The sequence below is a fragment of the Lupinus angustifolius genome, chromosome LG20 (genome assembly GCF_001865875.1).
Source record: "Lupinus angustifolius cultivar Tanjil chromosome LG20, LupAngTanjil_v1.0, whole genome shotgun sequence".
NCBI classification, from domain to species: Eukaryota; Viridiplantae; Streptophyta; class Magnoliopsida; order Fabales; family Fabaceae; genus Lupinus; species Lupinus angustifolius.
In genome coordinates, this window is record NC_032028.1 from 15,949,081 (window position 1) to 15,965,633 (window position 16,553).

Consider the following 16,553-nt stretch of genomic DNA (forward strand, 5'->3'; position numbering starts at 1 on the left):
AGCACTTTGCTTGCACTTGAATATTCCATCTCTTTTCTACCTAAATCCTACAAAATAAAGTAGAAAAGAATTACACAAAACATATATACAAGATTGTGATATTTTATCCAAAAATTGTTGAATTAAGTTGATTTTCTCAATTTTTTCAAGAATACGTGCCATAAAAAGTGTATCAAAATTTAGGCATTTTTGGCACTTATCTTCTGTTTTGCCTTTTTTTCTATGCTTTCTTTTTCTTTCTTAAGGTTTTTTTCAACTCGAGATCGAAAGAAAATTCTATCTGTTTGTTCCTGCAATTCTTCTACATAAAGATTTTGTCTATTTCCAAGAAAGAGATTAGTAGAAATGAAATGAATTTACAAAGTGTTGTAATCTACATTTTTACACAAATTAAAAATTAAATTTACACAAAAAGGAAAAAAAAACAATATGCATAACTATTAATGATATAATATACTATATAAAAAATTTATATTAAAAAACAATTCCCCGGCAACATCGCCAATTTGTTGAGAAGCATATTTCCAGAACAGGAATTCCCCCCTCAACAAGAAAAATGTGTCAATTTCTTGACAGGTTAATTCGAGTTGTAGCAAGTTTATTTATTTTAGAGTGACGAGTGATGAAAAAATTATTTAATTAGTGATTCTACTTATTTACTTCCTTTTCGGGTTTCTTTTAACCATACCATAATGGTCAGTCTCATTTTATTAAGTTAACCATATCATTTCTTATGAAAGGTTGGTATCAAAGAATAAAAAGAATAAAAGAATAAAGTTAGTAGTTAACCGTACCACTTCTTTCGAAGGGTTGGTATAAATAATAAAATAATAAAGCAATAAATAAATGTTAGTTGCGGAAATGTAAATGACAGAAAGTAAAAGTTAGTGGTTTGATTTATTATTTTAAGTAACAATCCATTGATTGGATTGCACTTTTTGTATATTATTCCTATATACAAAGTTACAAACCATGAATTGGTTTGAAACTTATGTTTTTAGGAATATTTTAGTCAACAAATAAAATTTATAAGTCAACACTTTACTATGTTACACTTGCGCCTCTTTTCAAGATTCAATTATAGTACAGTATAGGGTTATGTCGAACCAAAGGAAATTGCATTAATATAAGAATATCATATAGGCATATTACAGCAAAATTAGTGATTAACAACTTTTTGATGGTTTTTGTGTTATGTTGCATAAAAGTTAACAAGGAAACATAAACTAATATTCACAAATTCTTGGAGAGAAATTTGGTTTGCGATATGGAATTATTTCTAGACTCAAATGATTTTTGAAAAACATTAACAAGTTATGTGTTATACTTTCAGTTAATTCCACACATCATTTCTAAATCCCTCATCTAGTGTCCTAGTATGATAAGATGATTTTCAAACCTTACGTAATACACTAAATAATAATTAATCGCCACTCGTCAGAGCAGGTTATCACACCCTACTTCATGCTCCGATAACATTATTTAGCATTGGTTATAAGTTTCTTAAAATAGATGTTTGATATGGCAAATGAACTAAGGTGTAGGTTATACTTTTTAGTTCACTTGTCAATTGGGGCCTCGAAAACACTAGGACTGGCCATATTACTAGACTGGGGGAAACCGTTCAATCCTTGTATCTGCATCAATCAAACACATACCGACTATAGGACCATAACCCATCACTAGATGAATAAGACCTGATCTACATGGATATCGATCACTCCTACGTGCTGTCATAACTAAGGTAAAGGACGACATTGATAAAATTTTGCCTACTCAACATTTGTAGAACCACACACCTTTGCTACAATTCTCACACGCCACCTGAATAACACAAACACTACTACAGAGTTGAAAATGTCGTCTAAACATTATGGACTACTATCTTCCATGCGGAAAGGAAAAACCTAATATATGGCTACAAAATCTTGGTTAGGCGATAAAACAACCCACCCTAGATAGAAAAACTATGCCATACATAGTACAGACGCTTCAGGATCACTCGACACAAATAAAGCAACCCACACCAGTCGGGGTAGACCTAGGAGGAATATGTTTCACTTAACCACTCTATAAATAGGAGAGTCCCCTCATAAGGAAGTTATACTTAGACTCTCATACTCTTATAATCTCACCATGTCTTGTCTCTACATATCTTTACTTATGTTGACTTGTCTCTACATGCCTTTAAAAGTTCCCAACCAAGGTGATCCATAGTTGGCTCTTGCCCTGATTTAGTAGAAAGATCAGAACTCCACCCTTGTAACTCTACACAAAAGAACACGCTGTATAAGAGAATTAATTTTCAAATTCCATATTTCTCTCTACATATCTTATGTACATTTACCATTTTTATTCATTTATTAATTTAACACTCATGTCCATTATGTGTTAGTAGAAAACTTATGACATTCATTGTTGGCAATGATAACTTTAGGTTAGAGGTGTCAAAATGGGTGGCCCTGGTCGGGTCGGCCTACTAAAGCCCAAAAACTTATAGGGCTTGGTTATTATATTATGTATTTTTTATTGAATCGGTGCTTTTATTATGCGAGCTGGCTCGCCACAACCCGCTTAGGGAGAGTTTGGACAAAAATTTAATATGCATAAATTGTATTTGGACATTTTAGCCCAATTCAATGTAGCCCGAACTCAATATGGGCTAGCCCGAACCCGTCCGAGTAGCCAGTTTTGACACCTCTACTTCAAGCTAAGGAAGAAATATGTTAAAATGATAACTCCAAAAACAAATACAAGTTTGTAGATGGATATATAACAATTCGTCCTAAAAATATTTTGGCTATGATATATGGGAGGGGGGCAACACTATGGTGACTTCATGGATCACAAGGTCTCTCTCTTCTTAAATTTCACAAAGCACAATTTACATTGATAATTCTCAAGAACTCTAGCATGATTCTAGGGGATATAGACTTTTCAAACTACTTCAATGTATTGGAAATTTTATGGCAAGAAGTGGAATCCCTAAGGCCTACTCCTTCTTGCACATGTGCCATTCTATGTAAATGTGATCATCTCAAAGCTATAAAGAATATAAGGAATCAGAACATGTTATATCTTTTTGAAGGGTTTAAATGATCATTTTCACACAACCAAGGCAAATATTATTCTAATGGAGCCTTTACCCTCTATCAACAAAGTTTTTTCCAATGTTATTCAAAAAGAAAGACAACAATTCCAAGGTCCTTTTCATACTAACAATTCAGCTATGCACATCAATAAAGGAGGTTTTTCCCAAACATAGGAAGATGGATATTCAATGGAAAAAACTATGGACATTCTAAGGGGATGGGGAGTTCAACCAAAGTTTGTTCCTTATGTATGGGAGAAAGACATACTATTGAAACTTGCTATTTCATGACATAGAAACATGGTAAATCCATGGATTCTTATTAATATGATAATCCAAAACAATCAAGTCTTTATTTTAATCTTGAGAAATATGCAAATCTTATTCCTTAATCCATCATTCTGAGAGTGATAACCATAACATAAATCAAGTAAACCATTTTCCCTCTAATGAGACTTCAACTCATCAGGAACCATCCAATAGTGTCACCCCAGGTAAGTCTTTTTCTTTGATTCTAGATATTGGATGGTCATGTGTTTCCTAACCTTTCTATTTTTAGTGCATGTCATTCTATTAAACCAATTTCCATAGAGTTTCCAATTGGATCGACCATTAATGCAAAGTTTCTAGCATTGTCCACTTCTCTTCCAATTTCACTCTGATTTTCAATATAACCTCGTCTTCATGTAGAAACTCACTAATTTGCTTAATTAAAGTTTGACCATTGATAATTCTCATTGAATGGTTCAATATATGAATATCTTGAAAATGATTGGAGATGATGAGATATAAAACAATCTTTATGTGCTTAGTGAAAAATTAACAAGGAAACATAAACTAATATTCACAAATTCTTGGAGAGAAATTTGGTTTGCGATATGGAATTATTTCTAGACTCAAATGATTTTTGAAAAACATTAACAAGTTATGTGTTATACTTTCAGTTAATTCCACACATCATTTCTAAATCCCTCATCTAGTGTCCTAGTATGATAAGATGATTTTCAAACCTTACGTAATACACTAAATAATAATTAATCGCCACTCGTCAGAGCAGGTTATCACACCCTACTTCATGCTCCGATAACATTATTTAGCATTGGTTATAAGTTTCTTAAAATAGATGTTTGATATGGCAAATGAACTAAGGTGTAGGTTATACTTTTTAGTTCACTTGTCAATTGGGGCCTCGAAAACACTAGGACTGGCCATATTACTAGACTGGGGGAAACCGTTCAATCCTTGTATCTGCATCAATCAAACACATACCGACTATAGGACCATAACCCATCACTAGATGAATAAGACCTGATCTACATGGATATCGATCACTCCTACGTGCTGTCATAACTAAGGTAAAGGACGACATTGATAAAATTTTGCCTACTCAACATTTGTAGAACCACACACCTTTGCTACAATTCTCACACGCCACCTGAATAACACAAACACTACTACAGAGTTGAAAATGTCGTCTAAACATTATGGACTACTATCTTCCATGCGGAAAGGAAAAACCTAATATATGGCTACAAAATCTTGGTTAGGCGATAAAACAACCCACCCTAGATAGAAAAACTATGCCATACATAGTACAGACGCTTCAGGATCACTCGACACAAATAAAGCAACCCACACCAGTCGGGGTAGACCTAGGAGGAATATGTTTCACTTAACCACTCTATAAATAGGAGAGTCCCCTCATAAGGAAGTTATACTTAGACTCTCATACTCTTATAATCTCACCATGTCTTGTCTCTACATATCTTTACTTATGTTGACTTGTCTCTACATGCCTTTAAAAGTTCCCAACCAAGGTGATCCATAGTTGGCTCTTGCCCTGATTTAGTAGAAAGATCAGAACTCCACCCTTGTAACTCTACACAAAAGAACACGCTGTATAAGAGAATTAATTTTCAAATTCCATATTTCTCTCTACATATCTTATGTACATTTACCATTTTTATTCATTTATTAATTTAACACTCATGTCCATTATGTGTTAGTAGAAAACTTATGACATTCATTGTTGGCAATGATAACTTTAGGTTAGAGGTGTCAAAATGGGTGGCCCTGGTCGGGTCGGCCTACTAAAGCCCAAAAACTTATAGGGCTTGGTTATTATATTATGTATTTTTTATTGAATCGGTGCTTTTATTATGCGAGCTGGCTCGCCACAACCCGCTTAGGGAGAGTTTGGACAAAAATTTAATATGCATAAATTGTATTTGGACATTTTAGCCCAATTCAATGTAGCCCGAACTCAATATGGGCTAGCCCGAACCCGTCCGAGTAGCCAGTTTTGACACCTCTACTTCAAGCTAAGGAAGAAATATGTTAAAATGATAACTCCAAAAACAAATACAAGTTTGTAGATGGATATATAACAATTCGTCCTAAAAATATTTTGGCTATGATATATGGGAGGGGGGCAACACTATGGTGACTTCATGGATCACAAGGTCTCTCTCTTCTTAAATTTCACAAAGCACAATTTACATTGATAATTCTCAAGAACTCTAGCATGATTCTAGGGGATATAGACTTTTCAAACTACTTCAATGTATTGGAAATTTTATGGCAAGAAGTGGAATCCCTAAGGCCTACTCCTTCTTGCACATGTGCCATTCTATGTAAATGTGATCATCTCAAAGCTATAAAGAATATAAGGAATCAGAACATGTTATATCTTTTTGAAGGGTTTAAATGATCATTTTCACACAACCAAGGCAAATATTATTCTAATGGAGCCTTTACCCTCTATCAACAAAGTTTTTTCCAATGTTATTCAAAAAGAAAGACAACAATTCCAAGGTCCTTTTCATACTAACAATTCAGCTATGCACATCAATAAAGGAGGTTTTTCCCAAACATAGGAAGATGGATATTCAATGGAAAAAACTATGGACATTCTAAGGGGATGGGGAGTTCAACCAAAGTTTGTTCCTTATGTATGGGAGAAAGACATACTATTGAAACTTGCTATTTCATGACATAGAAACATGGTAAATCCATGGATTCTTATTAATATGATAATCCAAAACAATCAAGTCTTTATTTTAATCTTGAGAAATATGCAAATCTTATTCCTTAATCCATCATTCTGAGAGTGATAACCATAACATAAATCAAGTAAACCATTTTCCCTCTAATGAGACTTCAACTCATCAGGAACCATCCAATAGTGTCACCCCAGGTAAGTCTTTTTCTTTGATTCTAGATATTGGATGGTCATGTGTTTCCTAACCTTTCTATTTTTAGTGCATGTCATTCTATTAAACCAATTTCCATAGAGTTTCCAATTGGATCGACCATTAATGCAAAGTTTCTAGCATTGTCCACTTCTCTTCCAATTTCACTCTGATTTTCAATATAACCTCGTCTTCATGTAGAAACTCACTAATTTGCTTAATTAAAGTTTGACCATTGATAATTCTCATTGAATGGTTCAATATATGAATATCTTGAAAATGATTGGAGATGATGAGATATAAAACAATCTTTATGTGCTTAGTGAAAAATGCCAAAAATACCTAATTTTCATACATTTTTCATGGCACTTATCCTATGTAATTCATGCAAAACCAACTTAATTCAACACTTCTTAGATAAATTATCATAGTTTGATTTTATATTTTGTCCACCTCTTTTCCAAATCTTTGTGTGAAGTTTTTTAGGAAAAATCAAAGAGAAGAAAAATTCAGAAAAATAGTCAAGCAAGAAGGTGTCCACATAAGCCACTTTTGATGCACACATGGCAAGCTAAGTGCTTGGCCAAAGCATGGACCAAACACATGAAGCTTCTCACTAAGCAGCCTCGCATGGACAAACAGGACTGCTCAGCTAACACAGCACCAACTTGGCTCGGTCAGACACAAGCATGGCTCGGTCAGACACAAGCATGGCACGGTCAGACTCAAGCCTAGCACAAGTTAACCTGCTGAAGCAGGCAACTCAGCGTGCACCTAGACCGCCCAACTTGGAACCATACACCTAGCCAGAGCAAGACAAGTTGCTCATGTAGGCAGCTGAGCAGTGCCATTTAACAAGTGGTCAACTTGACTTGGACACTAAGCAATAATGACATCATGCATGACCTCATTTGACAAGGCCTCTGAGCACTTTTCAGAAAACCCATAATAGCCTAGTCAAGTAGCTCACAAGTAGCTTTGATGAGTCAACAACAAGCAGCTGACTAAGTTGCTTGGGTAAGGACCAAACCCATGCTGAAGGGTTTGGTGCGCCTAGCATGGACCCAGAGGGTTAGGCGGTGACCTGATTGCCTATAAATAGAAGCCATCTTCCACTATTCAAAATACATTTCATTCTTCACTTCTTCTCTCCAAAATCACATCTCTCTAGAATTCTTGTACTTTAGGGCCACGGTTCCAAGCTAGTTCTTAGGTAAATTTTGTATTTTTCTCTCTTAGAATTCAAGAGGATAAAGGAGTTGGCAAATGTGATGCAAAAGTTAATTTTGTAATCTCATTTGGTTCCAAAAGCATATCAACCTTAGATAGATGACTAATGCTCCTACACATTGATTTGGATTATGGTGTAATGTTATTTCTTTTCTTCATTTGTATCAACTTTTGATTTCAATATATTCAAGTTATTATTTTTGGTTAGTTTTGATTCTTTAAGAAGTTCTTAATGTGGTTTTAGCTTGATCACCTAACACTTGACTTAAAGATCCAAAATGCTTCTTCTTAAGGTATTGACAAGTGAACTAAAAAGTGTAACCTACAACTTAGTTCACTTGTCATATCAAAGCATCTATTTTAAGCAACTTATGTTCAAGGCTAAATAAATTTAACGGATCCTGAAGTAGGGTGTGGCAACCTACTCTGACGAGTGACAGTTAATTATTTAGTGTATTACATAAGGTTTGAAAATCATTTTTCCATACAAGGACACTAGATGAGAGATTAAGACTTGTGTTTGGAATTAACCAAAGTATAACACATAATGTGTCTAATGTTTTCAAAATCGTTTGAGTCTATAAATAATTCCATATTTCAAACCAATTTTCTCCTCAAGAATTTGTAAATATTAGTTTATGTTTCCTTGTTAACTTTTTATGCAACATAACACAAAAATCATTAAAAGGTTGTTAATCATTATTTTTGCTATAATATGCCTATATGATTTTCTTCTGTTAATACAATTCACTTTGGATCGACATAACCCTATACTATACTACAATTGAATCTTGAAAGAGATGCAAGTGTAAAATAGTAAAGTGTTAACTTACAAATTTTATTTTCTGATTAAAGATTCCTAAAAGCATAAGTTCAGACCAATTCATGGTTTGTAACTTTGTACATAGGAATAATAATATGCAAACAGTGCAATTAAATCAATGGATTGTTACTTAGACAATAAAATAGTGATGAATTAATAATCTAACCGCTAACATTTATTTTCTGTCATTTATTTTCTGCAACTAACTTTTACTTTTTGTCATTTACTTTCCGCAACTAACATTTACTCTCCATCATTTACTTTTTCACAACTAACAATTTATTTATTTTATTCTTTTATTCTTTATACCAACCCTTCGAAAGAAGTGGTACAGTTAACTGCTAACTTTATTCTATTGTTCATTTTATTATTCTTTGATATCAACCTTTCATAAGAAACGGTATGGTTAATTTAATAAAATGAGACCGAACTTCATGGTATGGTTAAAAGGAACCCGAAAAGGGATTAAATAAATAAAGTCACCAATAAATTGTTCATCACTCAAATTAAATCAATAAACTTGCAAGGCAACCCGAATTAACCTTTCAACATTGTGACACATTTGTTGTTGAGTGGGGAATTTTTTGTCCCGAATCTGGCTTTCAACACTTAGTAAGCCTTCTCAACCATACACATAGCCCACACATTATGTCTTCTATTGGCATCCTGAATCATACTGTAACGTTTTTTATTTGTGGCATTTTAGGTTAGGACATCTTTCTCAAATTGTTTTGCACAAAATTTGTGGGACTTTCCTTTTAGTGCATTTTGATTCAAATAAAGTATGTGATTTTTTTCATTGGGTTAATCAATCACGAAACCTTTTGATCTTGTCCATATGTATATTTAGGGACTCTTTTCTTCTCAATCCATTCATGATCACAAATACATCCTTCTTGTTGTTTAATATTTCACTAGGCATAGATGGATATTTTTAACCAAGTCCAAGTCAAATACTAGAAAGCTTGTCCATGATTTCATTACATTAATAGAAACTCAATTTAACTTGATGATCAAGCCCATTAGAACTGGCAATTCTATAGAATTTATTATGCCTTCTTACTACAATAGTTTAGGAATTATTCATCAAACTTCTTGTGTAGAGACATCTCAACATAATTCTATTGTTGAAAGAAAACATAGACATTTACTAAATATCACTAGAGTGCTCCTGTATCAATCAATTTTGCTAAACAAGTTTTGGTGTTATGCTATTAATATGGATGACAATGAGTATCGGACGCACATATACTCGTTAACAATACCCCAATGGGTCGGGTCGATGCCTATATTTTTGGACCTGCAAGTAATCGAGATCGAAGATTTTGAAATATGTTGTTGCATAGATCTGGACCTATGTGTACCCGGTCCAACAATTTGTTCCTCTTATAATGTTATGTTGTTAAGCATAATGATGAGATGTTGTTAATTCATATATGTGATGTAATATTATGTTGATTAAACAATTCTTACTAAATAAATTTTTCATCATAATGTTAAAGTATTGACTTTGTTTAAGTAAAATGAGTTGTGTTTTACTTTAAATTGTGTTTAAATTATATACAATGTTTTCTATTTTTGTTTGTCTTAATAACATGTAGGATTATACGAAAGAAACACACAATTGCATAAGTTGTTAGCAATTATTATTAATATTTTATGAATCTCTAAGTACCCCTAGATCCACTAGGTACCTATTGACCCGTAGGTAGCAAACTCAATGAGTATTACATGGGTTTAGAGCAAGTCCGAGTCCAAAAATGAAGCAATAGGGCAGATCTACATAGTGCATTACCCATATCTATCTAGACCAATTACCATCTCTAGCTATTAAGCTTGATTAACAAGCTTCCTAGCATTGTTTTGCAACATACATCCCCCCAGAATTTGTGCGATTCCTTCACTACAAGATTTAAAAAAAAAATGATATATAGCTTTAACTCGACACATGCTTAAACTTTTACATAGAGTTCAAAAATAAGTCTACTGATTTCCCCATAACAGAAAAGGATATGTAATTATTGGCCTTAAAACCAAAGAGATTCTCATATCCAAAAATATTGTTTTTATGAAAACATCTTGCCTAATTAGGGATGACAATGAGTACCCAGACTTGTGATTACTTGCTTATAATACCTGCATTGGGTTGAGTCCGGGTTTTTATTTTGGACCTAGGGGTATTGAAATCAAAAAATTTGAGAGGCGCTACTAGAGGATTTCGGTTTGGTATTGGGGTACTCAGACCTGCCTATTCATTTAATTGCAATTTCATGTTAATTCATAATTGTAATATCATATTAATTCATTAATGTGGTTATACTGTTAAATATTGATATTATGTTGTTAATTCATACACACGATATAATGTTATGTTGATTAAAGAGTTCTAAATAAATTTGCATCATAATATTGAACTTTTTTTTATATTTATTTGAGTAACATGGGTTGTATTTAATAGCTAATTTTAAGTTGTTTAAATAATATTTTATAATTTTTTATTGCCTAAATAATAAAGAGGGTGTAGCAAACAAAGACATAATTGCATAATATTGCTCACAATTATTATTAGTTTTTTGAATTTGTGGGTATCCAAAGATTCATTAGTTCTCCAAAGACTCACAGGTAACAGACACAACAAGAAATAAATATATATTGGAACTATAAAAGTATTTTTTTTCTTCTTCTATTTTTGTGTTAAGATATGGTGGAATGACAATAATAATAAATTATTTTGTGTCAATAATATTACAATTCAAAAATAGAACTTACCCTTTAAAGATAACTCAATTCATCAGCTTCTTAAATTTTGTTAGCTCGGAAGCTATAGAATTGGGTGATCCAATTTCCTGTTAATTCCAATGAGATTTTAACCTTTGACTTATTATAATGTCTCAATGAAGGTTTTAAATAATTATTTCGTTATTAATTCCGGAAATATCGAAAATTATTTTTTAGACAATTTCAAATATTTGTAATTGATAAGTCTATAATTGTGATTGGAGGGACTCCAAAATCCTTAACATATCAACATCCATAATAATCGTGGACCCAAATTTAAAAGTTTGATCTCAAATTTAAGTTATTAGAATTGCAAAGTTAAAGATAAGATAACCCCATTATTTAAAAAAGAAAATAGATAAAACCACAAGCAGGGAATCACTACAACATTATTAAAGAATAAATAAAAACAATGATTCCAAAGCCAAACTTATTATGGCAAATGCCATTCTTGACCCATGCATTTGGTGTTTGGTCTCCAATGTGGCTTAGCTTTGGTTTAACCCTTTGACCTTCATTATCTCTTCAATGAGCATAGACATGTTGTGGTAAGATGAACCACCTTCTTCTATTGATTTCTTTGCCAAGTCCACATACTTTCTAGCCCTTTCTCTCCTCTTTTCTTTCTCTTCACCTTCACCCATCACTTTCTCTATAGCCAGTTTAACATTATCTCTATTCACTAGAACACCATCACCAAACTTGTCTTCATCACCAAAGTGTATAGAGTTTTCTACTCCAACCCTAACACCAGTCTCAATCACTTGCACAGCAACTTTTTCATTGTAAAACTGATCAGCAAACATAGGAAATGTGATCAATGGCACCCCAGCACAAATTCCTTCTAGTGTAGAATTCCAACCACAATGTGTCAAGAATGCTCCTATAGCTTTATGTGATAATATCAACACTTGTGGTGCCCAACCTCTAATCAAAATTCCTCTCCCTTTTACCCTCTCTTCAAAACCATCTTCTATCAGCCACTTTTCCAATTCATCTCTTCTATATGCTCCTCTTAGCACCCAAATGAATGGTCTTTTTGTCGCTTCCAATCCTAAACCGATTTCTTTCAATTGTTCGGGTGTTACGCGATTAAGACTACCAAGACAAACATAAACTACAGAATATGGTGGCCATGAATCAAGAAAATTCACAAATTGGCTTTCATCAATATTTGTGCTTTTGTTACCTCTCTGAGCTTTGTCTAAGTCATCTGTGTTGGTTAGTGACACAGGACCAACACACCAAACCTTTTGTCCTGTGACCCTTTGATACTCTTTGACATATTCTCCTTCCAAATCTTGAAAGGTGTTCACTAATATCCCATACGATGTAGCTTCAGATGTTCTTATTCTCTCTCTGATCGCATTCAACTCTTTGTCTGGGCCAGGAGTGAATATCACAGGAAGCTGTGATTTTCTCATTTCAATTCTGTGAGGCAAGCCCGGGACAACGATATGCGAATCGGGATCCGAGACAGTCTCATAGACCTTAGAAGTATGCAAATTGTGATTGCACAAGAGATTAAAGCAATTAGTGCCATCAAATAAAATTCTTGGGAGATTGAACTTGATTGAAATATCAGCAACACATGGAATATTCTTATCAGATACAATGCAGCTTGGAAAAGGACTCAACTTTTGAAGAAGCTCTTCTATTGGCTGCTGCAGGATATCCAAAGCCTTGAAGAAGTTCGTCTTGAGATCCATTGAAGGCAGAGTTTCAAGGTTCTCAGACCCCTCTGGTATTCCAGCCTCAGCATTGGGGAATTTGACAATTCGAAGCTCGATTGGCGAACCCGATTCGATCTCTCTTTCGATGCTTGCTTTGAATTGGATGGAATTCAGGGGTGTTGTGATTATGGTCACCTTCACCTTACGCTTTGCTAACAACTTTGCCATATCTACCATAGGAAGAATATGGCCTGGTGCCAAGAAGGGTATGAATACAAAGTGGAGATTGCTTAGGAGTGTTGAATCCATTGCAAGTTTCTATGTTATAGAAAAATTGAAGGCAAAATATTTTAAGTTGCAACTTTCAATTTGTGATTCAAACTGAGGCTACTATGCATTATATATATATGTGTATAAAGAATTGTAGATTCTAGAAGATATTATTATTTTTGAATCTACATGTACTAAAATATAAGGCTTCAGAGTGGTAAGTTAAAAGATGAGTAAGTAGTTTAATCCTGATAAACTTCTCTACCAATTTGATCCCAAAAAAATAAAAGTTTAAATTGATTTTCAAAGATCGTGAATGAGTTAAAATAGTGTCTATCAGGGGAGCACATCTAATGTCTCATTTTTTATAACACTTCATTTATCATCAATTTTGACATTAACTTTTTAGTAGGACAGCAGATGTGTTCCCTTCTATCAGATATTATGAAAATGATAAAAATGACTATTTGACTCATAGTTGATATTTTAAGATCATTTTAAGCTTTCTAATTATTTAAGGACAAAATTGGCAGACTCAAAATATTTTAGGGATCAAGATATTTTGGGATCCTTTATCAATATTTTAAAAAAAATACTAAATATAAAATAAGATGTTTTGAGACTTACTTTTTGTACATATAAAAAATAATAGTCTTATATATACTATTTCTTTTAAGAGTAAACATCTATTTCGATCCCCTCTAATAACTTAGCAAAATGAGATTGTAAATCAATTCTTCAAATAAAGTTGTGGACCTTCTTCATTAGATGAGATGAGTTTGCAAATTTTTTTAAAAGCATTCATCGACCCGGAGACATTTCACAAAAATTATCTTGTTGATCAAGTTCAATAAAATTATATTCATTTAAAATATTTTTTTATTAATTGCTTACCATAATAAGATATAATTACTTTCTTTTCCTTTTAACTCCAATGTATATCTGCATTGTAAGATATACAAAAATACATTCATTACCTAATTTCCCCTTTAAATATAATATTTGTATACCAAAAGGTGATGGTAACTTTACCATATTTAATAATATAGTTTTTTTGTATTAAAAATTATATACATAATAATTTTATTAATTGATTAGGTAATTTTAATATATAATTAAAATTTCATTAAATGCTTATAAACATTTTATAAGAAGCTTTTTTCCTTAAAACAATTATAATTAATATCCTAATTATTTACTTGCCATGCCAATTAAGCTATATGCAATATGCTAGAATTACAATACAATGTTTAAATTTGAAATTCAATAGCACTTTTGGATACTATCTATGACGACACATTATAAAGTAGAGCTAGATTCAATAGTGATTTAAAAGCACAATAGAAAGTGGTGAATCAATAACGAGTTCTTGATTGTTCTACATTCAACCACGCTTTCTCAATAAAACGTCTTTGACTATGTCAAATCTTCACTTTTTAAGTGTTGTTGATTATCATAACAATATTGTTTAACATAACAGCGTTAATAATGCATCAGTTGTTATATATATATATCAAACACATCCAACAATACAGAAAACATATATATGTTAAATAAATTCAACAATTTTAAGCACATTCAACAACACATATATAACTCATACCTATAAATATATATTGTCTTTTATATATTATAGTAACAAATATTGTCTATTTTCTATCTAGACAATCCATGAACTAGTACATTCACGCATGTCAATTTTTCAAAGTATATTCATACTACCCTAAAAGTGACAAAACTAACTAGTTTACTAATCTATACAAAATTTAGAACATAGTTAGCCCAATATTTCCTAAAATGTGTAATCTTATTATCACTATATGTCAATGTATTGAATTTACATAAAGTTCCAGTTGGTACCATGCTCTTTTTCGATTATTGAATAATCTTCTTTTATGAAGTACATGATATAATAGTCACAATCATTAGAGTTGTTATGGAAGGGGAACTACTATTAAAAACAAAATAGCATTAAGTTTTGAACATAGACAAATACTTTTACAAGAAATTCGTATATACTACAATTGCTTGAAATTTGTGCAAAATACCTTTATATGAAACCACTTGATGATGTTTGAAGTAACATTGAAACAAATTTGTAATATATAAATTTGCAGACCCTAAAAACGAGAAAATACATAGTTATAATTCAAAGGATAATATATTTGAATTCAAGGCAAAAAAAACTAATAGTATATTTGATCACTTACCTAATGAATATTTTATGTCGGGATGCTTGTTCCCATTATCGTGAACAAATGAATCCAAATAATATATTTGTTTTTCAATCAAATTTATGACTATCAACAATTAATAATTCCTACAAAAATGTGCACTTAAGTTAGAAAAGTTAAGCACAGCACAATCTAGATAAAATAAATTATGTTTACAAATAATTTGCAAAGAATATTATTATATGCAAGGCGTAATTATTTATCGGAATTTTCTTATTGATTAATATCAACTATATAACGCACTTGTCCCAATTTTTTATTTTTTTCTACCAAAGGCTCTATCATTCATTACGAGTTTTTTATCTTTCACAAAATCTGCATGCAAATACCTAAAATATAAATATACTGATAAAGTACCAAAACTACAATAACATCAATGCTGAAATCAAAAAGTGAAAATTAAAAAAATAAATAAATACCTCATATATGCAAATAATAGAGGAACTTAACCACTCATACTAAAAAACTTCATTCATACTGATGAATTATTCTATGCTATAACTGAAAGACATTATCTAGAATCATTATATTGAGTACAACATTCATCTTAAAATGATTTCAAAATTTGATGTTCTAAAAGTTAGCATGTACGTCGATCTCATATCATACTTTATTCCCAAGTAGGGTTACAATTGTCTTACTTCTAGATGTAATTTCTTTGGAACTCGCTATGAATTTTTCCACACATAAACAACAAATTGTTCTTTTTCTCTCAAAGGGAATGTCATTGACACCTTTTTTCTTGAGACATTTTTTCATTGACTATAGATTGCTCAAGTACGTGAAAATTTTGATTTGGGGGATATCCATATATAAATTACAAGTGTTGACATCCTAAAATATTAATTCAAGTGTAATAGTTATTAAGTAGTACATATTTAATTAAACTAAAGGGGCAAGTAACAGAAAGTTGGTTAATTACTTTACCTCTGGAATGTTATAAGTAGTAAGTGCGCATCTATCTTTGATACTAGGACCAATGCATTGTAAATGAAGATGTCCCTCAACCGCCTTCTCTTGATTGTTGATTTCTAAAACACTAACTTTGTTGAGAATAGTCTTCAACATCTCATGCATCTTTTTCATCTCTATTAAGTCGGCTCTTGTTGTATGCTTCAGAGGAGTAAGTAGTTCCTTTTGCATAACACGAATCATGTTCCCTGAATACAACCAGAGTACTTAGGCATATTTAATGACTTACTAAGTACCTCCTAACTATATTTGCTTTGTATCCCACCATTTGATGCAGACTTTCTTTTAGGG

General features: G+C 32.2%; 1 protein-coding gene across 1 annotated transcript; it reads right to left on the bottom strand.

The window, feature by feature from the left end:
- LOC109335332 (UDP-glycosyltransferase 73C1-like) lies at window positions 11,455-13,170 on the bottom strand. Its single transcript, XM_019571470.1, has one exon. The coding sequence runs from the start codon at window positions 13,093-13,095 to the stop codon at window positions 11,602-11,604; it is 1,494 nt and encodes a 497-aa protein (XP_019427015.1). The 5' UTR covers window positions 13,096-13,170; the 3' UTR covers window positions 11,455-11,601.

Bases quoted from the DNA above. Each gene is read 5' to 3' on its own strand.
- LOC109335332 (XM_019571470.1), bottom strand. From the start codon at position 13,095: ATGGATTCAACACTCCTAAGCAATCTCCACTTTGTATTCATACCCTTC.